At 45.6% G+C, this 27,068-nt stretch overlaps 1 protein-coding gene across 2 annotated transcripts in view; it reads left to right on the plus strand.

Moving 5' to 3' along the window:
- The first annotated feature begins 279 nt into the window (after positions 1–279).
- Positions 280–27,068, plus strand: part of Rdl (Resistant to dieldrin) — a 229,627-nt gene continuing 202,838 nt past the window's right edge. For both annotated transcript variants that reach the window (XM_055073792.1, XM_050184372.2), the window contains exon 1: positions 280–2,429. In XM_055073792.1, coding sequence (XP_054929767.1) covers positions 2,326–2,429 — 104 coding nt within the window. In that variant the 5' untranslated portion in view covers positions 280–2,325. The remainder of the gene's footprint in view (positions 2,430–27,068) is intronic.

Consider the following 27,068-nt stretch of genomic DNA (forward strand, 5'->3'; position numbering starts at 1 on the left):
AGAGAGGTCCGAGCAATGGCGGCGGGGGTCTGCCACGCGCGGGTGGCTCGTGGACACGGGGGGTCTGGAGGAGGAGGAGGAGGGGGGAGCAAGGGGGTCCACTTCCGCCGGACGGGGCTGCGTCTGCGCAGCAGCGGGCGGCGCCAGCGCTGCTCCTTGGGATCGATCGGCGAGTGCCTCCGAGAGGTCTGGCGCATGCGCCCCGTGAGGGAGAGGGTGCAACGAAAGCGAGGGTGAGGGGCGTCGCGCCAGCGATGCTTCAGAAATCCTGCAGTGCCGGTATGCGACGGTCCAAGACCACCCGTCTGCGGGTGCTGCGGCCAGGGCCCTGCCAGAGACGAGCCGCAGGACTCTGAAGGGGAGTAGTAGCCCGCCCCAGCGAGAGAGCCCCCCGCAGGACTTGGCGCCTTAGGTTCCCCCCCCTTCCTTCTTTGTGTTTAGGGTTCCCCCGTCCCCCGATTCTTTTCCCTGTTCGTTCGCTGGTTCGGCCGGGTGCTCCCGTTCGCCGCGGAAACTTGCTTGCCTCCCTTGATCCCTCCGCCGCCAGCACTCGGGCTCCATCTTCAGGCCATCCTCCGGGGCCTCGCTTCCCGCCGCCGCTCCTGCTGCTGCTGCTTCTGTTGCTTGCATCGGCTACTGGTACTCAGTGCGCGTGAGCGTGCGTGGCCCGCTCTTTCCTCTCCCCCCTAAGTTGCCTTCTGTTTGCGTTGTGCGTCCGTCAATCTCGGTCGTTGGTTCCGTTGCCCCGGTCCCGTAGGCTCGTCACCCGAGCAGCGGCCTGTCCCGTCGTCCGGCGGGCACACGCATCGACCCCGTCTCTCGCCTGCGCCTCGCTTGGAAGCCCGAGAGCAGCTCACTCCCCGCTTTCGCCGCACCGCTTTTCGCCTGGGTTCGTATGCTGTTCGGTTCCTTGCGTTTTAAGACTTGGTTTATGCAAGACACGGTGTCATCTCTTGAGTTGTTCTAGTCTTGCCTGTTGCACAATTGCTTCTCTTTACCCGCAACCCCACCGTATAGTCCCCGCACTGCGTGACAATCGCCCCCGCCAGAGTTTCAACCGGTCGCTTCTCTCCCCGCGTCTCTGTCGAGGCCCGCAGCGGTCGACCGAAAGCCGGCGCGCCACGGGGCTCTCTTGCACACGAATCAACCGCGTCAGTGAGCGCTAGGGACACTGGTTCGCACCGGGACTCGATCACCTCAAGAGCGTGCTCGGGTGTACAGCCGAAGCCGGGACTCGCCAGCGTCGTCGACCGTGCGCCGCCGTGTCATGTGATCCTGCCCCTCTCCTGCAGTCGTCAGCAGCACCAGGCGTGACACCGCCGCTCGCTCGACGAAAGCAGCAGCAGCGTGACCACGACGCAGGAGGAAGCGCAGGAAGACGGCGGCGAGGACGACGGAGGCGGCCTGACCGACGACCAGCGAACAACTCGCGAGAGCGCCATGCCGCAGACCGGGGTCGCCTGAGGGTCCTTCCCGCAGGGCCCACGCCACGGACTAGGTGCGCACAGCGCCTCCCTCGAGCAAGCCGAACGTTCCGACCCGCGCAGCCGACGGAATTCGAAAACCGGTCCACGAAGCAAAACGCCGCGTCCATCCTCTTTCTGAGCAGCGCGACGCGCATCCAAGAGGAAGAGGAACAAGTCTCGCAAGGCCTCGAGTCCCATCCTTAGTTCCCTTGGTGCGAAGAAGAACCGTGAAGCCGAGCAGGGCTCCCTCCGGAGTCGAGCCGCACACAAGCGCACCCGCCTGGTCGGAGCCACTCGGAAAGGAAAAAAAAAGCTACGCACGGCAAACACACACACGCACACCTCCCTTCGTCTTTCGAAAACCCTCCCCTTCTCGACTCTTTATCGCTTTGTTTCGGGGGCACGCACTGCTAGCCCCCATCGCCGTTCTTGAAAAAAAAGTGCACCTTCTCGCTGTCCCCCTACAGGAAGTGATCGGCGAGGGCCTCGTCATCGCCGACCGCTTTCTCTTCTGAATCCCCGTCTTTTTCACACCTCACCGTTTTCTCGAAGAATCCGAGTTCTCACTGGCTTTCGTGCTTGCGACAGAGCAGAGTCATCCCCCTCGCACTCGCAAGAAGAGAGAAGCCCAAGCTGAGCCGCAGATGTTTACGTCCAGCCCGGTCGCTGAAGGTGTCTTGACCGCCAAATCCTGCAAACCGCACGCAGAGCGCATTCTCTATCTGAGCAGCCAGTGACGCGCTCCCTAGGAAAAAAAAGCGCAGCCGCACGCGAGGGACCTTTCAACTTGAGCACGCGTCTCCGGAAGATTTTTCTTGCACAGCGAAAGTTTCACACGCAGGCTGACGGTATTTTTGAGATGAGACAAGCGATGGCGTTCAGTTGCTGGTCCTTCGTTCTCTTCGTGGCCGTCGCTGTCACCAGTGCCGGTCGGGATAATGGTCCAGCCCCCCTGCAGCCGGGGTGAGTCCTTCACCATCCTCTGATAGCGAGCGTGCCTTACGGCGACGATTAAAGGGCACGGGCAGTCCTGGACAAATCACAGTTTAAAGGCAGATATTTCGGCTTTAAACGTTTCGACATCACAAGCTTTGGTGGTGCTTATAACTGACACGTCAGTGTGGTTCATTCAAAGTTTGGCGTGCAGTAAGAAATATCCCCATTAGGAAGGTGCGGACTGTACAATTTCTTACAATCTATCGATGAAAGCCTCTCACTTCTGCTCTCTTTGTGCTTAAATGTCCCGTTTCCTTTGTGTTTGTCCATGACGGCACGTGACAGATGAATGCTTAGAAGAAAGTACAGAGCCTTTAGTTTAAATGTGTTAAAAGAGGATCGAAATAACTGCTCAGGTACGAAGAAAATAAATGACCTTGTATGCAAATTCAATGAGCTTTCCATATAAACAGCCTTAAAGGCAACTTTATGCAATGTCGTTGTTAAATGCTTCAACATGCAAGGTCCTGATTGAAGTTGGTGTAATATGATGTATGTGTTGTTTGAAGAGATCAATAGCTATGTTATTCTTTTGCAGCAGCAACCACGAAGGGTTTCTAATACCTGCTTAGAATAGAGTGGACATCTCGAAGTAGTAGTTCTTGATTACTATTCTTACCTTTATGAAGCCCCTACGAGTTTCAATTGAGCATGCGGAGCATCGAGGAAAAACGATTACCAGTTGTCCGTCGCATGAACGTTCGCGCTCTCTCATCGTCGTTTCTTTCTTTGCACTCTACAACCCTGTGGATGTGGCAACTTTGCTACATCAAACACCACAGCACATCTAGCAAGGAAAAAAAAAACAGCTTTCAGACAAACTGTTTTTCTTTTTTAGCAACAATTAGACCAGGGACATAATCTATGCATTTGTGAGAGAGCCACAATTATCACCACCGCAAGACAAAGGGTTGCTAATAAAAATTGATGGTGTAGTGCAATCATGAGACATTGGCCAAGAATTATTGTGATTGCGTATTTCTTAAAGCAAACCTATGAACATCTATAAATGTTGTACCTCGTTCGCTCGTCTTTGTTCTCTTGAAACTGTCTAAAATGATTTACGTTTCCTATATAAATGGTTGCAACGATGCAGAAAGTTTCGGGGACAGTCCTGAGCATCATTGTTACTCATCAATCGTCATTCGCAGTAATTGTAGCAACCGCAGAAGTAATCACTTTTGTTCTCAGGGAAGACTGGAAGAATTATTCTTGTAGACTGCTTCTGTCGGGGTTATAACTTATCGATGATTTAGCCAATAACAGCAACTGCGCTGGAGCTACACGTTTCCCACACACTGTGGGTTGCTTGGTTTAAGTACACGTAGTTTTCAGTAGAAATTCGTAGAATATATAGTTGCATTATGAATGATCTTACTTACGGGACTTGTCTGGCGTCCTGGACAACCAATCAGCGCCGATTTCACTCTCAATGTCTCCAGAGAAATGAAATGCGCGATTGCGCTGCCATATGGCGTCATTACGACTCCATCACTGAATATCTCAAGCCTGATCAGTAAAAGCTGAAAGTTGAAAAAAAATTATCGTTAATTGGGTCCATTTATATTGTGCTATCGATTCAATAGCTGCTTATCTATCATTAGTACACTTGAGCTTTCATACCAATATTGTCAGACTGATGCAACGCTGATCATGTTTTAAGAAGCATAACGTTTGTAAGACGGCGTAAATAGCGCTATTCGCAGGCATCTAGAGCTGTGTGGAACAGAAACACTGCGCCCACGTGATACTTGTGGCGCTCCAAGTCTCCTTGAAGTTCCACTTCGAGCAGCGTGAGTGCGCTAGGAGCCATATATTAGGGGCGACGCCATCTACGCTCACGGCGACTGTTACTAAGTATGAGCCAAAACGTTACTTGCTGAATATTGCCCAGTATCTATCTTGTTGAAGAATTTAGCTCAAACGTATTTCTAGCTTCTTAGCTTAAGCACAATAAACGATATGCAAGTGCGATCCCTGCAAGTGCAAGTGCGATCCAAGATGGCAGACGTTAGGCTAAAATCGTAAATAAGGAATCAGCACAGAGGCTCGCGACGCTACTCCTGCCACTCTCCGTTCTTTGCAGAATCCAAGCTTTCACAACACGAATTTAGCTTCAACGATACTACTAGCATGAGCTGGGCCGTATTGGTTAGCGCAAGGTAAATGTGGGGGTAAGACAGCTTATGTAATTTTGCAAATCGTCGGGCAGTGTTGAGCGCGAGTCAAATGCCTCCTTTTTGAGCCGGAACGTTTCTGTAGAAAGTCGGCGTACCTCACGAATTTTCGACCAATGGCTCGCATCTCTCCATATCTACAAGGCTGTTGTGGTAAAACACGTTAAGTTATGCAGGTCAGCGTCTATTCTCTAGCATATTACATCAAACACTGCGATATGTGCAAGTTCTCAGAGAGAGAAATACAAGAAATGAATCTGTAGGTTACATCCGGTCACTTCCGGACCGCATCTGTTTCTCACAACTGTGTGCATGTTTCACATGCTTCCATAGGCTGGGCCTGCCATTTGGCTATGCACGATATAAACTTAAATATTGTGTTGCATTTCTAGAATTTGAAGCTGAGAGCAGATAAAATATGTCCTTAACGTCATTCTGGTGGCACAAGAATCAAACGTGTGCTCAGGCTCTTTGCCTTGAACCTAGGGGCACAAACTGACGCAGCTATTCACAGCCCTCATCCGACACAACAAATCTTAGTCGCACAATATTTATCATACTCCATCTTTGCTGTAAACTGGGCTCTCACGAACCTGAAAAACTAATTCATTGATAGCATTACCTGTCTACATGCACACAGCAGCACCTCCGGTATGTCGATAAAGAGTCCAGCTTTAAATTTCATGAGGTAAAAAGGGCTTTTGTTTCCCTAAACGCATGGACACACGTTTAACAAACGTTTAACACATTTAACCTGGCGGTTCGTTAGCTACACTTGTCGCCCTAGATTGTCTCGTGATATCTTGGTATTCGAAATGGTTTAAACATTCATTTCTTGCTGTCGCTGACGATTCCCTGTTACATATACGTTTCCTCGAAATACTGTGAGAACGAAATTATAAAAGCTTGATATATGCTACAGTCGACACTTGGTGAGGCTCCAAAATTTTTTAGCGAGAGTAATCACAGGGACAATTCAGGATATATTCCTTCATCACCGTCATATTTCGTATAAAGTCAAAGTGCAATAAGATCCTAACGCGCGTCCTATGCTGTCGGTGTGAAGGTGAGTCGAGCAAGATGGTGGCTTGATGTGCGCCATTTTCTCACGTGGCCAATGTTGGTCATTATGAAATCAAACATAAGCAAAGCGGGGCGTTTATTGAGCGCGCAGTACCGTGATAAAGCGCGCACAAAGGCGGGTGAGCGCGCGTCTCATCCTCTAACCCGGCCGTGGCTGCGTATGGCTGTCAGCACGGTTGAGCGCATTTGTGGCCATATTGAAGGTAATCTCCGGGCGGGTACGAATGCTGGGCGAAGTGAGATGGCTTGTGGCTTCATGTGCGCCTAGCACTAGAAGTTACGTAATCTCAAGATTCGCAGATGCGTTGAAGTGAGGTGCAGCACGAAGCGTTCATTTCCCACGCCTGTGCACTTCAAGAAATGTAGAATCAAACGAATTGTTTTTTGCGCCATCGACGGATGTGGCCACGGTGGAAGAACACTCGTCTCCAAAAATATCCTAAATTCCAGTCAGCTTACGGTAGTGTGAATAAAAGGTTCTCTGTGTCGTCGAGATGACAGGTGAACAACAGGTGCTCGATTGGTTCTTGACATCTCTAAGAGTCACTCGTCGGTTGATGCGTCATTGCAATGTGGAAAGAACACATGTTCATAGATGTCATTCCCAGTGATAGGCGGTACAGGAACCTGGAATCGAAGTGAAGCGTACTACCAAACACTTGCAAGCCTAACACATTGTACAGGGTACGCCACCGGTGGTTACACACGCTGGTGGTTTGTGTTTAAAAGCTCTTGTTTTTGTACGAGCAAACAAACTACTCTTGCAGCGTAATTTCTATTCCAATGGTACAGGAAGCATCTGAGTGCCTTCGTAGACAGACCAGGTATGTCTGTCAGCGAAGTATTTACCGATGATGCCACTATGACCGGGGAGCCACTGAATGATTATATCATTATGCCCTTTTTGCAAAACACGATGATTCACTTCTTTCTGACAACCTTGCTCATACGTTCTGCGACCAAAAGCGAATTATAGACCCCCCCCCCCCCCCCCGACCCCTCAGGAGTTATGCTCCAGATACAAAGCCCGGCCCCATTTATGTGCTCGTTTATCGGTGAAATAGTTGATAACGACAGGAGGAAGTCAGCATGAATATCTTTCTGTATAACATGCTGTATTCGAGTGTGTGACGTATGTCGCTGCAATCGTCACAGCAGCTGCTGATCTGACAGGCAAGGTAGAACCAGTGGTATTAAAATCCGTACAGTACCCCGTGTTCTGTGCGATAATAGCAATGTCGGCTGCTTAAGAGCCAGTGGCAAATGATCGGCCGAATGTTGTAGTTCTGGAAATAGCCAGGTGTGCCCTTGACATTATATGCAGTATACACTTATATACAAAGTATACAGTTTTTATACCGTACACAGAGCCTACACTTTCTCTTCTGCACAATTTAACGGTTGAGGATGATCTTGATGAGTACAATCAGCTGTGAAAATGCAGTTGATGTCTCTGGGCTGGCAGGGCAGCCAGGTTATGGTCTTTGTTCTTTGAAAGAAAAGCGCATGTGGCGCTCACAAAGAGTTAACAGATACGTTTGTTGCAATCAGATGGCTTGTTTTTCATGTTGAAGCGCATCGAGGTAGCCCCATACGTGGGCGTAAAGGTTGAGCCTCAATATTTTTCAGAGCTCGAACATTGGTTTTACATGTACTCTGCAAAACTTATATATACTTTAACGCCAAAATCCCAGGAACAGCGTCTTGCACAGTAGCAGATTCGATTGTACAGAGACCCCATGTTTTCCGGAAAAATAATTTTAGGGCCTAAACAATGACAGAAGGCTCTTTAAAATAGCCACATTGAGGAAATCACCCCAGGTTACTGCCAGTGACGACCTTTACGAAGCGATGAGTCTTGGCCTCAGACAGGGGTTGGCGATCGTTGTTAGAGGGGCACAACGGTGGTCTCTAAGGACATAATCATCCAACCCTCCAGCTAATCACAGGTAGCTTCATGACTAGATACTTCGCGAACCGTATTCACACTCAGATAAGTGCACTGCCTTGAATGATCGTTTCAGCACCATGTGGTGGGGGGGGGGGGGAGGGGCTATTTCTATTTTTTTATTACTTCGGACTCTATACTCGGTGACAAACTAAACATCCAGTACAAGCTATACAACCACAACACCACACTTCCACTTGATATCTGTGCTTCTATGCTCCAAAATATAGTTCACCGAGACACAACAAATTTGAAAAAAACTTCGCCTCCGCCGTGACATCACAAAAATTCGTTAACTTATTTGGCTGGTGCATGTATTTAAAAAAATAAATTATGGGGTTTTACGTTCGAAAACCACCGTCTGATTATGAGGCACGCTGTAGTGGAGGACTCCAGAAATTTGGACCACCTGACGTTCCTTAATGTGCACCTACTCTAAGTACACGGGTGATTTCGCATTTAGCAGCCCAAAACTATAGCCACTAAGCAGCGAGCACGGCGGGTAACTGGTACATCTAAATAAATTCTCTTTGAGTTGTAGATCAATCTATCTTTGCACTCTTAGGTTGCCACCGGATATAGAGAATTGAAACTGAAATATACTTTCGCTTGCATTGAGCGTACTGATGCTACGCTCCGTATGTATCTCAGAAAGCAATGCCTATTCTGGCTCAAAATGAGGCTGAGCTCAATCGCACCTCGTCGGTTCCTTTCTGATTATGTTAATTGTGTGTTATTTGGTGGCTAGTGCACCATGTGGTTCTAGAAAGTACTCGTCCCATTTTCTTTTTCTACAACAGGGGCCTTCATATTGCCTTTAGCATTTTGTTACCATATTCGGACTGCCAGCCTTCGATGCTGCCAGCGCAGCTTTGCCCTATGAAGTCAAAAGTGCGGATGGATGCAATCTAACGTGTAAACAGTTCGTGTCTGCTAGGTTGGGTCATGATGTGATGCCAGTGTCCCTGCTCCGGCGAAGACAAATCCTATTGTCGAAACGTTTGCTCCAGTGTCATTCCTTATTCGACTACTGTTCATCAACGAGGATTATTTGTCACTTTGCAGTTTCCAGAAAACTAACATATTGCTAGGTGTTGCAAGATGAGATACATATCACTCTGTGGTCATAGAACCTAAATGACACGAATTACTCATTCTCATAGTGTTGCGTAGTACTCCAATGCAAGGCAAGCTTTACGTTCCGATATCCTTAAACACGGTCTTGAATTCTACGTCATCCTTCATGTCTCTTTTGCACTGAGCATTCAATTATTTCCGCATTCCTATCCCATCCGCAAATGCAAAAAAAAAATGTACTGCCTTCTCTTATCTTCTACTACTACTAGTAGTGCTACTATGATTGCTCCTACTTTAATTATTTATACGAAAGCATTAAATGGCTTATAAAGTGGAAAATCCGGCGGCGCACTCGCTGATGGTACAAAATGTCGCGTGGTCGCAGCCACTCAACAAGAGCCGCGCGCTGCAGGGGCGCTGGGTTCCTTGAAACACCACCAGATGGCGCTTATATCCGCGCATCCGCGGCAGTGGCGGCGCCGGCCGTGCGGCAGAAAGAAACCAAAACGAACCAGAACGTTCGCCTTCACGCATAGCGATCGTGGCAAGCGTTTCGTGACGGAAGCGTTTCCTCCATGGAAAAACCTTCGACTTACACTTCTCAATCAGTAGCTGCACCCAGCTCCTTTGGACGTCCACGCAAGTACGCAAACGAGGCCGAGGCGTCATCGGAGGGACCTCGCATTGCTGTCGTATTCATCCACGTAGGGTTACCTAAGTAGCCTTGAATTTTTGTTGTATTAAAGCCGGGTATCGAAGAACCATATGTACAAAGTAGCTGTATATAGAGGCCCAGTCGCAGGTACGCAATATAGTGCAGTAACAGCTCATACAAGACGCCCGCCATAGCTTTAACTTCGTCGCTTTTCTGTGCACGGGCATCTTCCTCAAATCTCTTCCTAAAAATATTAATAATAACATAAAATTAAGTCCCAAAGCTGCTTAACCGGCTACAAGATACGTTGTAGTGAGAACCTCCCTTAACAATTTCGACCACCGCGGCTTATTCTTGGGCATCTGCATCATGTACTCGAGTACTTTTTCATTGCAATACTATCTATCTATCTATCTATCTATCTATCTATCTATCTATCTATCTATCTATCTATCTATCTATCTATCTATCTATCTATCTATCTATCTATCTATCTATCTATCTATCTATCTATCTATCTATCTATCTATCTATCTATCTATCTATCTATCCGTCTATCTATCTATCTATCTATCTATCTATCTATCTATCTATCTATCTATCTATCTATCTATCTATCTATCTATCTATCTATCTATCTATCTATCTATCTATCTATCTATCTATCTATCTATCTATCTATCTATCTATCTATCTATCTATCTATCTATCTATCTATCGATCTATCTAGCCATATATCTATCGATCTAGCCATATATCTATCGATCTATCTATCTATCTATCGATCGATCTAGCCATCTATTTATCGATCTATGTAGCTATCTATCTATCTATCTATATCTATCTATCTAGACATCTATCTATCTATCGATCGATCGATCGATCTAGCCATCTATCTATCTATCTATCTATATATCTATCTATCTATCTATCTATCTATCTATCTATCTATCTATCTATCTATCTATCTATCTATCTATCTATCTATCTATCTATCTATCTATCTATCTATCTATCTATCTATCTATCTATCTATCTATCTAGCCATCTAACCATCTATCTATCTATCTAGCCATCTAACCATCTATCTAGCCATCTAACCATCTATCTAGCCATCTAACCATCTATCTATCTATCTAGCCATCTAACCATCTATCTAGCCATCTATCTATCTAGCCATCTATCTATCTAGCCATCTATCTATCTAGCCATCTATCTATCTATCTATCTATCTATCTATCTATCTATCTATCTATCTATCTATCTATCTATCTATCTATCTATCTATCTATCTATCTATCTATCTATCTATCTATCTATCTATCTATCTATCTATCTATCTATCTATCTATCTATCTATCTATCTATCTATCTATCTATCTATCTATCTATCTATCTATCTATCTATCTATCTATCTATCTATCTATCTATCTAGCCATCTATCTATCTATCTAGCCATCTATCTAGCCATCTAGCCATCTATCTAGCCATCTATCTATCTATCTAGCCATCTATCTAGCCATCTATCTATCTATCTAGCCATCTATCTATCTATCTATCTATCTATCTAGCCATCTATCTATCTATCTATCTATCTATCTATCTATCTATCTATCTATCTATCTATCTAACAAGTACGCATAGGTTTCAGAGGTTGGCGTATGGTAATAGGGTGATTCAACGCCAGCAGCCGGCGAGAGTATCGAATTAAAAGAGCAGGTAGGAAGAGGAGATGGAGGTTGGCAGCGATAAACAGGTGTAATATTTCAACTAGAGGCATGCGAGGCTCCAGTTATAAATAGCACATTTCTGGCAGAAGCTGCGGTGCGGTAACGAGAAGCGTGCAGACTAGCCGCATGATACATGCGCTACGTCGTCGCCGACCTAGCTTTCTCCGGGCACTGGCGCTGTGTGCGGGCGGTGGCGAGGTTCAATTAAGAGACGCGTAAACGAATACTGTGTGCGCACGGCAAGCGACTTTGGCGCACTTCTACCGTCAGCGGATATGCTTGCAGCCAAAGCAAGAACGTTGCGTCGGTGCGCACGGAAAGGCGCCTACGCGAACGCTGATATACTCTTTGCTTCCCGTTCCTTTTTACAGACCTTCCTCACAACGCAACCTTCTTTTGCGTCGTATCACCACTCATTACGACGTCTTTTATTCTCAATGAAGGGTCTGCGTCTATATTATTTTAGTTACGATATCACCTTATGGCCATATTTGACGCGAGTCCATGCTACAGCAGCAAGGTTTGCAGCGTGTTAAAGTGGAAGTCATTGTATCTAAATTGTTCCACTTCGACGCATTTACGTATTTTATTGCTGTTCTGAAAGTTCCATCATTACGCTGTTAATAATGGATTATAGCAAGTGTTGAACGATCCATTATTGCATCAGAAATTGAGTTTTTGGGGAACGTGTGCTTCGAAGAGATCGATGACAAAGGTAATTCTGCGACGAAATCTGCAAAGAGCTGGATGTTTTCAGTGAACCATAATCAAGTGAAGTCGCTCAATTTGCTGTCTCTGTAACTTACCTTCCCTTCCGTTTTCTACGCCCCAGTTTCACGTCTCGTTATGTTGTTAATCCACGGCTGCCAAATTATTAATCACAGCTAACTGTATATACACGTATAATCTATGTCAACATTGTTTATAAGAACAACCCCCCGTGGTACCTTAGCGGCTATGGTGTTGCGCTGCTAAGCAGGAGGTCGCGGGTTCGTATCCCAGCCGCGGCGGCGGCATTTCGCTGGCAGCAAAATGCAAAAACGCCCGGGTTGTTCCGTGCATTGGGAGAACGTTAAAGATCACCAGGGGGTGAAAATTATTCCGGAGTCTCTCCACTACGGTGTGTCTCATAATCAAATCGTGATTTTATCACGCAAAACCCCAGATTTAATTCGTATAGAAGACGACCATTGTACAGACAACCCGCTCATTTTAACACTCCCAAAATTTTCTAAAAGTTAGGAATCTGGGCTTCTTATACGATTTTACGAATCTTGCACCAAGGTTTGCGAAAAATAAGGTTTGTTCGCGAAAAAGTGTCGGTCATTCATCTCCAAACTTTCCCTTGGAAGTCTCCTAATCGTGAAAAAACGCCATGGGGTACTTGCTTCGGGCAAGTTAATTTACTTTTTCCTTACTTCGCGCAAGTTTCTAAATTTAGTCGACAGCACCTAATTCACTTAAAGAGCCACTGTAATCTAAAAACAACGTGTTGCTCGTCAGACCCCGCTATTCCAAGCCTGCTGATGCTTAATATTATGCTGCGTCTAAAAGTGAATGATCGTTATAAAGAACGTATGTATCCCTCAAAAGCCATGTGTGTGGAGAACGTTTTGAAGAACTCCTTGCAACTTCGCCCCCCCCCCCTTCCCCATCCTTCTTTGTGTCGTCTGCGGGGGTGTTACAAATTTTAAAGTTCATAGCTTGGCAGGTATGGAATAACCCGTCCTGCGATGGCTGTTGACGTTAATTGGATTAGCATTTGAATAATAGCGGACACCGTATTGGTGAAGACACCTTCATCGACAGTCTGTAGTTACAGAAGTAGGCTACAAATTCTAATCGCATTAGTACGCTCATGCACCACAGCACCATCCCAAACCACAGCTTCTACACCTCCAGATGCCACAAAAAAAAAAAGAAGCTTTACTAAAGGCGGCCTCCTAACTGCAACCAATTTTGTCCCGCTGGCACTGTGGATTGAGTTTCAGCATATGACTTCGAAGGAGCTACAATGCTATTGCAAAGGCGTCTCTCCCGGGAGTAACGCTTCAGTTTTCATTGCGAGGTGGAACATCGCGCATTTTCACGTTTCACGATTCATTGGTAAAGAGAAAGTCTTACGCACAGTATTTTGACTGGCATCATAGGACATGAAATATAGATATCTGCAAACATATGTTCCTATACAAAGAAAACGCAAAGGCTCTTAAGGCTCACAGGTTTTCTGTATCTGGTAACGACGCAAAACGTATACTTTATGAACTAGCGTTCATTAGTTATCTTTGGCAGCCGGCTATGCCATTACTTAAAAGAGCGAATAATCGCGCATTTTCACGTTTCACGATTCATTGGTAAAGAGAAAGTCTTACGCACAGTATTTTGACTGGCATCATAGGACATGAAATATAGATATCTGTAAACATATGTTCCTATACAAAGAAAACGCGAAGGCTCTTAAGGCTCACAGGTTTTCTGTATCTGGTAACGACGCAAAACGTATACTTTATGAACTAGCGTTCATTAATTATCTTTGGCAGCCGGTTATGCCATTACTTAAAAGAGCGAATAATAGTATATACTATATCTACAAGTTGTCTTATGCCTTAATATGAAAAAGAATTGTGTGATACAACTACTATGCGTTTAATGCTTGGGCTTCAGGCTAGAGCTCTTGGCTAACCGCAGAATAACAAACAAGAACTTTGCATAACTGAAAGAACCTGTATGGCTAGGCTTGCTCCATAGAGTTATATTGCCGGTCCAAATAGGCTCCGTACTTTAATATTATATTGCCTGCCTTAATCTGGGAGTCCTCGACATCATCTTATGCTCTCGTGATTTTCGCAAGTCTTTTCGTTTAGTTTTGACATTATTGTGTATATTATAATAAGAAGAGTTTAAAAAGCTAATTTTCATTGCATTTAATCATTTATTTATTTTCTTATTTATTATTTGTTTATATTAGTACTACAGCTTTAACTTTCCTTGATGGCTCGTTGCCGCAATATAAAGCGCCACGTGTATGCGATGCGATGAAACGTAAATGGTAGGCAAATCACCTACTGAATTTATTTCGTCGTCTGCTAACCTGAGCCTACAGATAAAAGGAGTCTATTTCTCTTTCTGCAAGCGTAATCTTTCGTCTAACATCCGTTTCTTGATTCAGCTCACCTTGACGCTGCCTGATTGCCTGTAAAGCGTGCACCACCCTACGCAAACATGCGCTAGCAAAAGCCCACCTACCGTCGGAGCAGTAGTGCAAGTGTTATTATGCTATAACGACTGCAGCTTTTTATTGCGACACAACTATATGGACACTCTAGGTGAATTTTCGCTGTCGCCGTGATGTTCCGTATAAAGTTTCGCTGCCTCAAATCTCCTCCTTAGGAGTAGAGTGTGCCAGTGTGTGGGCGTGAGCCTAGGAGTTCTACCAGGTGGGAATGTATTACCGCAAACCTATAGTATATACGAAAATTGCAATGATCACTGATAATATGACAAGCAATAAAATAAGTTAAATATGTTATACTGATACAATAAAAGGCGGAGCCGTACTTCAATAATAGCATGACTTAAATTCGAATTTATAACCGCAGCTTTCAGTCAAATGATACGATGAATGTTGCACAATGAAATAATAAATAAATAATAAGTAAAAACATTCACACAGAAAAATGTTCAGACGTTATGCGATAGTCATAGGACAACTTTATAAACAATGCATGACAATACTTTTCTAATACGCAATACTACTAACAGAGCAAAAATACTAACACTCGCAATGCGACCCCCCAACGCCGTGTTCATTCTTTTGTAGTTGTTCGACGTGAAAAGCTCTCAAAAAGAACATATGAAACACCTCCTTAGCAGAGTGGAATACCGTACATACAAGGCGCACAAGACCTGCACAGACTAAACCCGTCACTTCAACTCGTCTCTTCTGTGTCGAAGCGTCTTCTGTGTCGGTTCTTCTGTGTCTTCTGTGTCGGCCTTCACGAATGCCTGAGTAGCACTAATTGGAATGGCTGATAGTCCTGCATGTGATGTTTGCGGATGCGAGGAGAACATTTACCACTTATTGTGCCATTGTCCTCAAATTCAAGCACAAAGACAATTTTTGTCCAACGCATTGAGGAAATTCGATGATCGTCCTTTAAGTGAACAGACAGTAGTCCCCACCGATCATCAGCTCAGAAGGCAGTGAAGGCACTTTTGTGCTTTCGCAGAACGTCTGGTTTGCGAGAGTGGCTTTAACTCAAGTACTGTCCGTACACGTATCTACACCTTCTCTCTCCCTTCTCTCTCTTCCCCTTCTCCCTTCCCCCAGCGTAAGGTAGCCAACCAGACCCTTGACTGGTTAACATCCCTGCCTGCCTATATTCCCTCTCTCTCTCTGGTTGGGCCGCGAAAGCACAAATCCCCATTTAAAGGCCAACAGCAACGAAATTTTGTACTCTGTAAGAAGCTTAATGTCAGCTTATATCTAGTCTAGATGCAAAGGAGCTTTTGTGAAAAATGTTACGTTTGAAGTACTAGTAGATGCGTCAAGAAAGGCTCGCAAAAAAGGCTTTGATTCCAAGACTGAGAAAAGCGCCGCCATTACCTCTCGCCGGAAGCGACGCACGACGTAAAACGCGCGGCTTTCCGACATGGCTTCTGTGGTTAGGGACGCCCGTGACTGCCTGCGGCGCACTGAAAAAATATCGGAGGCGGCGTGCTGGGTCTTACGTCATAATCGTTATGTGCGCGTGGCCTGCTTAAGCGCTATAGTAAATCTTCTAATAAAAAAACTAGGCAATCACCAGCCCTCCAGCCTTTCTCATTATCATCATCAGGAGCAGCCTATTTTAAGCCTACTGCAGGACGAAGGGCTCTCCCTCTAATCTCCAATTAACCCTGTCCTGCACCAACCGACCTCAACCGAGCCTGCGAATTTTCCAATTCCATCACTTCACCTAGTGTTTTGCCGTCCTCGACCGCGCTTCCCTCTTCTTGGCACCCATTCTGTAACCGTAGTGGTCCACTGGTTATCTAACCTACGTATTGCATGGCCTGCTTCAGCCTTGGCAAGATTGCCTAATTAGTATATACTGCACATTTATCATCAATTTAGCCAGAGTGAAAATTTGTTTCGCGTGGCCTTTAAGAGAACGATGACAGGCCCCGTTGAATTCACGTCTAGATCTGGCCACTCAACTTATCTACCCTGAGAAGCTGCGGACATCAGGTAATAAGCCTGCTCTTCCTTTTCCATGCCTCGCGGACTGTGATCATGAATGATTAAGTGTGGTGGCTGCGTGATTGGCGCCGTTGCTGAAACTTGGGTAATTAAATTTGATCGGGATAAGTAATCGCCGGGCGCCGTCGGAGGGAAGGCGTTCCGGCGTCGAGCGGTAACGAACGCCCAAGTCGCGGCTCGTCGTTCTTCAGCCCTCGTAAAAATCAGGCCGGGCGTCTTGGCACGGACGGCCAGCCCGCAGCACGAGCAGGGAGTCGTAAACTGAAGTCGTCTGGCAACTACGTGCCCGGGCGACGCGGCCCTCCTCGGCGTAGGTGCACGGCACTGAAGGATTCCATGCCGGCGTAATCAAGGATTTTCGTTTACGACTGCCCGAGTCACGGGATTATGCGTTGCTTTACAGTCTTGTTGGTGTTCTATTACGTTTCCTTTCTTTTTTTTTCTTGTTCCTGTGCTACTCCTCCATGTGAACTAAACGTCTTGACGGTTCCACTACGCTTGCTTTGCTAAAATGCCTCTAAGTGCAAGTGGTGTTGGTCTTTGTCGGTCTTTTTGTTCGCCTTTCTTTTTTTTTTTCGTTAGCTTCGTTGGACGGAGTTGTGAGTCCAAGCTTAGAAAGACTTGTACGTCTTTTCCGCTGGAAGACGCAAGCTTACAGGGCAGGTCAACTCAAATCGATACTGAGATTTACCCCAGTAAGAGTCCGACTTCGTTAGTAGTGAACATCGCTTTTTACTGCAGTTGGCTTAACCCAGGTGTATTGTTCAGATTACTTAAGGCATCGGGCAAAAGTGGCTTCGGCTTTTGTGACATTAGTTCTTTCATTAATGAGCTCTGTTTAAGGGTAATAATCATTCTCATTGCTGTCGCGAACGTCTTCCAGCAGCCTCCGTTCTTGCGAAATTTGCATTTACGGACGTTGTCGGCATCTTCACCATTATCAATGCGGGTTGTCTCGCCTATTATCAGTATTATTCACACTGTTGATACCATTCTTTCACTCGCTGTTCTTCTATGCTTCAGACGCATGAAAACGGCATGTTGATAAGAGGAGGACAAGGCATAAGAGTACCGAAGTCATCAAAAAACACCTCCCACTCCCCGCCGCTTATCCGCCCGAATGTACTTCTCATGATCAGGGCCCCCTGTGGGTAACTGACCTAGGTAAACGCATTCCTTCGCAGACTATAGAGGCTGACTGGTGATCTTGAACTCCTGTTCTCTTGCCAGGCTATTGAAGATTATCTTGTATAGCAGGGAGAAAAAAATGTAGGATAAGTAATTACTCAATCGTTTGTCATTCGTTGAGTAATCAAATAGTCCTTCATATATTGAGGATCTTAACAGAGAGAGTGTTAGAGTGGGGTTGAAGATTAATATCCAGAAAATAAAGATAATCTTCAATAGCCTGGCACGAGAACAGGAGTTCAAGATCACCAGTCAGCCTCTAGAGTCTGCGAAGTAATGCGTTTACGTAGGTCAATTACCCACAGGGGGCCCTGATCATGAGAAGTAAATTTACAGAAGAATAAAAATGAGTTGGAGCGCATACCGCAGATATTGTCAGATCCTGACCGGAAGCTTGCCATTATCACTGAAAAGAAAGGGGCAGAATCAATGTGTTGTACCGGTGCTGACATATGGCGCAGATACTTGCAGACTGACAAAGACGCTCGAAAACAAGGACCACGCAAAGAGCGATGGAACGAAGAATGCTAGGCATAACCTTGAGAGACAGAAAGAGATCGGTTTGGATCAAAGAGCAAAGGGATATAGCCTATATTCTAATTAACATTAAGAGAAAGAAATGGAGCTGGGCAGGCCATGTAATGCGTAGGTTAGATAACCTGTGGACCATTACGGTTACAGAATCGCTGCCAAGAGAAGGGAAACGCAGTCGAGGACGGCAGAAGACTAGGTGGAGTGATGAAATTAAGAAATTCGCAGGCGCAAGTTGGAATCTATTGGCGCAGGACAACGGTAATTGGAGATCGAAGTGAGAGGCCTTCGTCCTACAGTGGACTTAAAATAGGCTGATGATGATGATTTGATTACTGAACCAAACACGATTACTGCAGAAGCTGCAGCCACTGAGTGCCATACGAGCAGCGAAAGTAGTCGAAAAAAAAAGTTGCAGGTATATGGGATCGAAATTGCGTATTACCAATGGCGGAAGAAGAGTACATTTCTGCGCGCCTCGACAAGAGAGATATGCTGTCGACTTCGGCAACGAACTCGCCCCTCAACTGCCAGCCCAGGCAGTGGAGAAACGCCGGCAAAGTGCCACCACCAACCACAGCATCTAAACCTTCAGACGCCACTAAGCTCTCGCGTGACAGCACGCGCGTATCTTAAGAGCAGCAGATCGCATTAGGCGTCGCATGAGCCGTACAACTCTCTTAGCGAAGGAAGAGAAGAAAGAGGGTTAACCGAGGGGCCTGATTTTTATTCACCATATCATGAGGAGCCAACAAACAAAGACACCAAGGAAAACATAGGGGAAATTTCTTGCACTTGCCAATTGAATTAAAGAAATGAAAAATTAATGGCAATGAAAGTGGATGAAAAAATAACTTGCCGCAGGTGGGGAAAGATCCCACGTCTTCGCATTACGCATGCGATGCTCTAACCAATCGAGCTACTGCGGCGCGATTTCCCCATCCACTTTCTTGGGTGTTTGTGTGTTACTACTAGAACCAACCTTGGGAGTGTTAGCCATCGGCACCGCTCACAAACTTTAATTCAATCCGTAAGTACAAGTAATTTCTCCTATGTTTTCCTTGGAGTCCTTGTTTGTTGGCTTCTCATGATACGCTTAGCGAAGAAAGTGCGAGAAGGAAAACCGTTGATGGAGCCAAAGAAACAATTACTTTTAAAAAAGGGGAAAAAATCTAAACAGATCCATTCGGCTCCAATACTGAAGAAATGATGAGCTTGACAGCGTATATTCGTTGCAGCGAAGTTTTGTATGACGCGTTTGTTGTTTCGTCACGTAATTCCTCACAGAACATTTACCAGGAACAGATACTCTAGATTAGCAGAGCGATGGAGGAAAACGGAAAGAGAATAATGGGGAGGAAAGAAAGAAATTGTGTATTTGTATTGCGCCTTTTTCAAGGCAATTATGCAGTGTGCCACATAAAAGCATCGATGCTTTCACGGAATACATGTTACATGTTTGTGGCACATATAAGAAATTTAATTTTGCTTTCAGGTCATAGCACTGCCTAGTCCCGCTCAAAATGCATCATTGCTTTGGCGGGCTGACGAAATATTTGATTTGTATATCTTATGTTCTAAGAAAGCAAGAAAGAAAGCAAGAAAGAAAGCAAGAAAGAAAGCAAGAAAGAAAGCAAGAAAGAAAGAAAGAAAGAAAGAAAGAAAGAAAGAAAAACTGAGCCGGTGATCGGCGCATCTGTACCGGTGTTACAGACCGGTGCATCTGGACTGGCGTTACAGACGTTACAAATGTGCCGGCCTGTGTTGGGCCATGTTGGGCGGTAGCATAGCTGTCTTGAAACGGAAGTGTGCTGGAGATTTCGAGAAAAATCACACCTGCGATAAATGAGTTAATGCAGGGCTACGAGATTAACAAGGTAATAAATCTACCTGGTTATAACGCACGGTGGTTCGCGTATATCACCATTACCATATGAAGGAAAAAGAAAAGTAAGAGAGATTAAGACAAAACATTGTCTCACTGTGTCAAACGTAGCAGTTACCGCTAGATTCTTCATCAGTCAAGTAAAAACCCTGAAATTTTGATTAAGCACAGGAGTACATAACTTCGCATTCGGTGATCATACGGTTATCCAGCTTCTAAAAAAAAAGGAGAATACGCTTATTTGTGCGTACAATCGGACGACAGGCAAAAATGACGTTTACCGTTGTCTCCCCACAATAATACAATTAACAAGCAACAAAGTATTTAGCCACGATAGCCAGGAATACATATGCACTTGGTAAGGGCCACGTCAAGGCTTAGTATACAGAAGCTTTGGTTTCAGTTGTGCATACTTTTTAAACGCAGATGTAGGCTTACAGGATGTGAAAATGAGAGCTCGTTAGGATGATTCCAGTACCATTGCATTTAGGCACGCTCAAAGAACAGCTGGCGTAGTAAACCCCACTCTGGTTTGGCAGACCTTGAAATGCGCATGGAAATACACCGGGCACTATGATGAAGAAACCGGGTAGCATGGTCCGTGTGGCCATTTCCGTTGACGTCACAAATATCCTAGCTACTGCTAAAGGAATATATCACGTCCTTTTTCAACTACCGAACGCAAAAGGTTCCGAACTCCAAAAACAAGTCGATTCTGAAATACAGTAAACAAATGCAGAAGGTAGCACGAATGTACAATGCAGTCTTGTATTTGGTCTACAGTAGTTGTGCAGGGTGTTTCACCTATTTGGACGCAAGGATTTTAAAAAAGTGGTTAACTGCAACTGAATGAAACCAGCGACATATGGTTTGCCATCATGTGGCGCTCCTTAGGATATTTTTTTATTGCGCTTAATTAGTTAATTAACTACGATCGATTATGCAAAATTTTTAATACTTCCTTTATGGCCAAGTGCGTTTCGTAACGTTGTAGAGGGCACCCTAAAATGACCGATCCCATTTTTTGTGGCAATGTACATGCTGCGTGGTGATTTTTTCTGGCGTTTAGAGGAAGCCCGCGAAATATGTCATAAGACCACGTGACTGCGCTCGTGCCCTATCGTATACTGCAGCGCGCTCGACCGTGCGTCTAGCCTGCCGCTTATCAGGGACGACGGCGCTTCCTATCCGTGTGCCACCGCCAAATATGCTGACGCACTGTGAAGCCGATACCCAAAGCCGCGGCCGCTCACTTCGCCACGGTCCGCGCGCACGGTTCTTTCACACGAAGCGTGGTTGAGAGCGCTTCATACGTCAGTACATGAGTGCAGTCACGTGGCTTTATTTCGTATATCGCAGCTCTTCTTTAAACGCCGGAAAAAATGACCGCGCAACAACACAAAAAAATTGGATCGGTCGTTTTTACATGCCCTCTACAACGTTAGAAAACGCACTTGGCACTAAAGTGCATATTTAAGAAATTGCCTAGTTGATCCTGGGGAAAACACGGGGAAGGCGGGAGATGGAAATTCAAAAAGATGACCAAAACGAGAACAAGGTGAAAGCAGGAGCCAACGTTTCGACAAGTGGACTTGTCTTCTTCAAGGCGACATATGCTTTCCTCGCAAGAGTATATATGGGTAGGATTCTTCTAAAGGGGAGAGGGCGTACAACGGGTGGGTGCGGCAACGAACGAAGGTGTGTTAGCGTGTCGAATTGAGAATGAAGGAGTGCTGTGCACAAGGCCAGGGATCCGGCCGACTGTCAATCACGTGTCAACGCCCGTGTGTCAGCCGGCGTGTCAACGGCATGCACAGCCGCCCTCTATAACTTGTTTCACTGGTGGTCGTAGGCTATCGTGTCTCTGAAAGAGATAACAGGAGGAGCGGCAGAAACCGGTGCTCGTACAGAAAGAAAAAAGAAAGAAAAAGGAAAACACTGAAATAGTATAAATAAATAAAAGGGGAAGAACGGAAAGAAGAGAAGAAAAGCTACGAAACCAAGCTAAGTGTTGTTGCCTATAGCTTGAAATTTAGCATAGCGAATAGATTCCAAAGTTCCCTAGAAGAACCCCACCTATATATACTGTGGCGAGGAAAGCATATGTCACCTGGAAGACGACAGGTCCACTTGTCGAAACGTTGACTCCTGCTTTCACCATGTTCTGGTTTTGCCGATCAAAATTGATCTTAGTTACTTAAGTAATTAAGCGCAGTGTAAAAAATACCCTAAGAAACGGCACATAGCGGCAAAGCATGTCTTTGGTTTCATTCAGTTACATTTAGCCATTTTTTTTATGTGCTTGGTTCTAGTTACGTGAAATACCCTGTATGTACTCGTACAGCGCAAGTAACGCTCACTTGCTGACCCTACTGTGTGCGCTGTACTTTATGGCCCTTTGTTGTGGCATGTAAAATTTTCATCCGATCCAATATTTGATAACCACTTAGGCTATTCTGGCTTCATTATATTGAATAAAGAATGACGCTGTAAACGCTGACCAGTTCACGCATCGCAAAGACATGTTTTGCACGGAAATCCACTTCAGTTTATTAACATGCTTCATTATACTTAAGAGAAAAGCATTTTTGGGATACTAAAGAAATTCCTGAAGCAAACTAATATTAGCAGGTAGTAGTCGTGAACGTTAGAGGCATAAAAAGATGCTAAGTATTGTTTAGCACGTTTATTTGAGTACGGGTGGCCTAAGCACAATTCAAGAAAATAAACAAAGGACAATAATTCTAAGTGCTTCACCAGATCCTAGCTTAAAATATGAGATCTCATTCTTTTTTTTTTACTTTTTCATTGAGGCAGATGATATTGTCTCTGGATGTAACCTCTGATACGTAGGTTATGCCAGGGACAAAACACGACTAAAGAGAGGCGAAATGAGTGTGGGGAGACGGTATTTGTCATATCCGATGTAGAACACATGAAACTGAAAAAGAGTGACGCTGCAACATGGTACGGAAATTAGGGTTTCGAAGCATTTCATCACCTCTGTAAAAGCTGCGCGTCCCAAGCATGTCAGGCTTGGGAAGAGCATTCAGCAATCTCGACACCACCGAGCATTATTGATTATTAGTATACTGAACGCGCCCGAGGGCTTCCAACAATCGACTGGCTGCTTAACCAGCGCCGCGTATTATATTGCTGTCAGGAAATTAGATTATTGAGCAACGCATCTATGGCCTGTAAGCGAGCCTCCAACCATACGAAATGCCCGGAGGCATGAAAAACACGGTGCGGTGGGGCGTTAACAACTCGTGTTGCAATGAACTTATGCTCAGCACGCTCGCGGTCTTGCAGACGAATATTAATGAAATGCCTTTTTGTTGTCCTTTCTTCGGTTCACAAGCGCCATTTCCCGAGGGGCTCTTCTTTCAACTCTCGCAACCATAATTCGAAATGCGGCAAATCTAGCGATGTACGTGGTCGCGTTCTTGAAGCCGCCCGCAAGATTTGAAGAGCTTGCTAATATCCTCCTGTTTCGCAAATACTCTCGTTCTTTCCCAAAGCTTGACAAGATCGGAAATGTCGGTGAACACTAGGATAAGGAAATGAGTTTAACGCGATGTTGGGAGCTAAACAACTTAAGATTCAATCCTCGTTAGCGCACTGAATCTTTATTTGGTGTCGCTTCCTAGTGCCTACTGTTCGATTCTTATTTCCTCCATATACCTTTTTCTCGATATAGCTATTTCCTAGCCAACCGTCTCGAAGCGGACTGTTCCAGTATGTGTGTGAGGCCGGTTCTTTTTTTAGCTATTTTTCGGATGAATGTATACTTTGTGCCACCACAAAACCATGCGGACTTTAACTAGTTTTCTGAGACGTCTTTCTTTTTGCTTTTTTTTTCTGCACGTAAAGTATTAAATATCCACTATTATTGTTCGGTGCGTCTTTTGTGCTAAAAAAGCGTAGCAACGAGAAAAAAATATTTAAAAAATGATCTGGGTTATGTTGTCACTTTGTTTTTAATAAGAAAAAGAGCACTTACGGGTAGGTACCTAACTTTTACTTGCTTATATGTTACCCCGGTTTTCTGAAAAGTAATAGACGCCCACAATACGTGGAGCATCCTGTTTTAGTGAAGTCTTCCGGAGCAATGCTGCCTTGGGGCAACAGCGCAATACATAGTCAAATGAAGTAAGCCTTCTCTCCCTCAATGCAAACAGGATCAAGCTGTGTTGGTCATTTATTCGAGCCCCTGCCAATCAGCAGCTCGCGGAAAGCGGGGGCTTTCGTTCGAATTCTCCTGAACAGCAAATGAAAACACCGTATAGCTGCTGCGCAAGGAACTGTGAGAATGCCACTTTGTGGTCTCAAGCCCACTTTTTCTTTTACCCCGTTTTGTTCCGCTCTCACCCAGTACTGCGCACCAACTCTCGGCGCCGCTTGCGCCAAATGCGCAAAGAGAACAGTAGTTGAATTGGAACGGCCTCGTTGTATCGTGCCTGTTAAGTTCGGACAATTCGCTAAAAAGTAAAGCGGAACTCCATTTTCGGAAGAAGTGCTAGCACAGTGTTCTATAGTGTCCGTGGGTGCGAAAGAACGAAGCGTAGAACCTGGTGCTGGTGTACGTTTTCACAATTTCGTGGCAAAGGAAACAGCGTTTTCTTTTTTTTGCCCTTCAAACGATACCTGGGAAGAAAACATATTCGACTTTGCGACGACGACTCTCCACGCTTACGAACTTCGCCATAGCAGTCTGCTTAGATGTAGCGTAAAGAACAGGTGCCTGTGCCCTCCCCCCACCCATCCCTCCTTTCCCTTCATCGTGCGAGCTTCCTCGCCAGTAACGGGAGAAGGTCAGACTCTAAATCGTTACGGCGAGCCAAGTTTGGAAGGGTGCGCGCCAGAGGCATTCGATTTCGACCCGCGCCTCTTTGGTCTGCACCTGCGGCAGTAGAGGGGGCACAGGAAACGACTTTGTGGCCTCGATGGCGGCCTTTTTCGCCCTTGGCGCACTTTTCTTGCTTTCTCCATTCATGAGTGAGTGGCCGCATAAGCATTAATATAAGCACGGTCGCCGTATTCGGTGGAGAGGTAGGCAACCAGCAAACAATGAAGAATCGGGCGACATTTGTGCTGCAAGTACAGTAGGCGCTGCGACAGCTTTCTGCGTTTCTTTCGGAAGTTTCCGCTGTTCGTTGGTTTAGTCGATGTTGTTAACGCCACTAATGTACGGATTCCAGACGTTTAGTTCATGGGGGTCAAGGTTGATCCATTGCAGCCAATATTTTATCCTTTTATTCTGAGAATTATGCGCTCTCAATGCGCCCTTCAACTAACACACACAGCCCTACTAATTTCTTTTTCTTCACCTTTTTTTATGACTATAGTGTGCTTCGTCATCAAAGTTGAGTTAATAAGGAAATGTATGTTTACTGAATGTGAGTAGCACTGAAATTTTTAAAAAATCAACTCAGAGTTTCCCTTTCAACCTCAAATAGCAGATGGCTTGATCAAACCCCCCTAAATAAAACAAAACCAGTGAAATGGCGTGGGTATTTGTTCACACACAATTAGGCTGCAACACTTCCATCTCAAAGAACGGAGCTGTCGGCATTACTAGTTAAGAAATAAACCCAATAGAGCTAAGGCGGAAAAATCCGACATGGCTGTTCTGCGAGCACAGCCGTGTCTGCCTTATTAGACTCCCTTATTAAAGCGAAGCTTTCCATGCCCACCACCATGTGGTTTAGCTTGCATCGATCGAACACTCGGTCGCTTGTCGGGTCTTCAGCGAATAGATTCCTTTTCACCTTCAAAAAAGGAAAGTTCGCCCAGCGGTAAGATTCGAAGCTCGGCCCTAGAGTGCGAAAGACGATGATCTAACCATTAAGCCACAATCCCTTATTTTCTTCTTTACTATACATAAATAAGACGTGGAGGTTTGCAAAACCCTAAACTAAACGGCACTTAATACTCAGGCAAATAAACGCATGCATCTAATAAAAACATCCACTCTGGTGGCTGATCTTACGCCGCATTCACACTACGCATATACGATGCAGTTTCACGGAAAGATGGCCTCGTAGACCAATCAGGCGCGTATTTTTCTCGTGCAGACAACAACTAGCTACTTCGAAGGTTCGCCACGTGTTCAATGTGATGATGATTTCCGTAATATGGCCCACAGCGGGTGATTGACCAAGAAGCAGGAGCTACATATCGTGTCAATGCCACCTAGCTCTTTGAGATGATCGCCTCGTGTTGATCATCATTATATACGCACTACGGCACGTACAACGCAGCCACTATGGCACCCACAACGGGGCATCAAGAAGCGTGTCTACCTATCCATTATGATTATGATTTCCATGCTATGGTACATACCCACAACGGGAGATTGTAGAAGAAGCGGCCGGTACATATCGTGCCAACGTCAACTAGCTCATTGAGATGATCAACTCGTGTAGTGTTCGTTCGTTCGTTCGTTGGTTCGTTCGTTCGTGTGTTTGTTTGTTTGTTTATTTGTTTGTTTGTTTGTTTGTTTGTTTGCTTGTTTGTTTGTTTGTTTGTTTGTGCACGCCGACATTGAAAGATGTTTACCTGCGCCGGGCCGTAACAGCAATGAGCGAACCTAATCGACCGGTGCACCTGCACGAATTCTCTCTCAGTTAGACACGTCGGTGTAACTGCCACGGCATTCTTCGAATGTCGGGGACTACAGGGGGAGTAAGAGACAAAGCCCCCGAGCTTGGCGCAGACAACATTGCCAGCCTTGTAAGCCTCCCCTTTACTGTACGAGTCGATTACGGGCAGGTGTCAGACGTCTCGAAGCAGCACCTCACTCTCGCGCATGTCCACGGACTTTTAATAACGAGCTCGACCCAAGTGCCACTATCGGGCGCAACGTATTCCTTGCTGACCTTGTCCAAAGAGAGGACGACGAAGTAATGGAAGCTGGGAATGGAATGGGGGCTTGCAGGGGCGAGGAAGGGGGGCGGGTGTTGAAGACAAGGTGGCAATATGGGCACGGCTTTCCGGGAACAGGCGCGGCAGGACACGGCTGCATGATCCGTTGCTCGGCAATCAGTTCCAACCCCTGCGAGGTATTGCCGTCTTTTTCCAACCGTC

Source organism: Dermacentor andersoni, chromosome 4, assembly GCF_023375885.2.
Source record: "Dermacentor andersoni chromosome 4, qqDerAnde1_hic_scaffold, whole genome shotgun sequence".
NCBI classification, from domain to species: Eukaryota; Metazoa; Arthropoda; class Arachnida; order Ixodida; family Ixodidae; genus Dermacentor; species Dermacentor andersoni.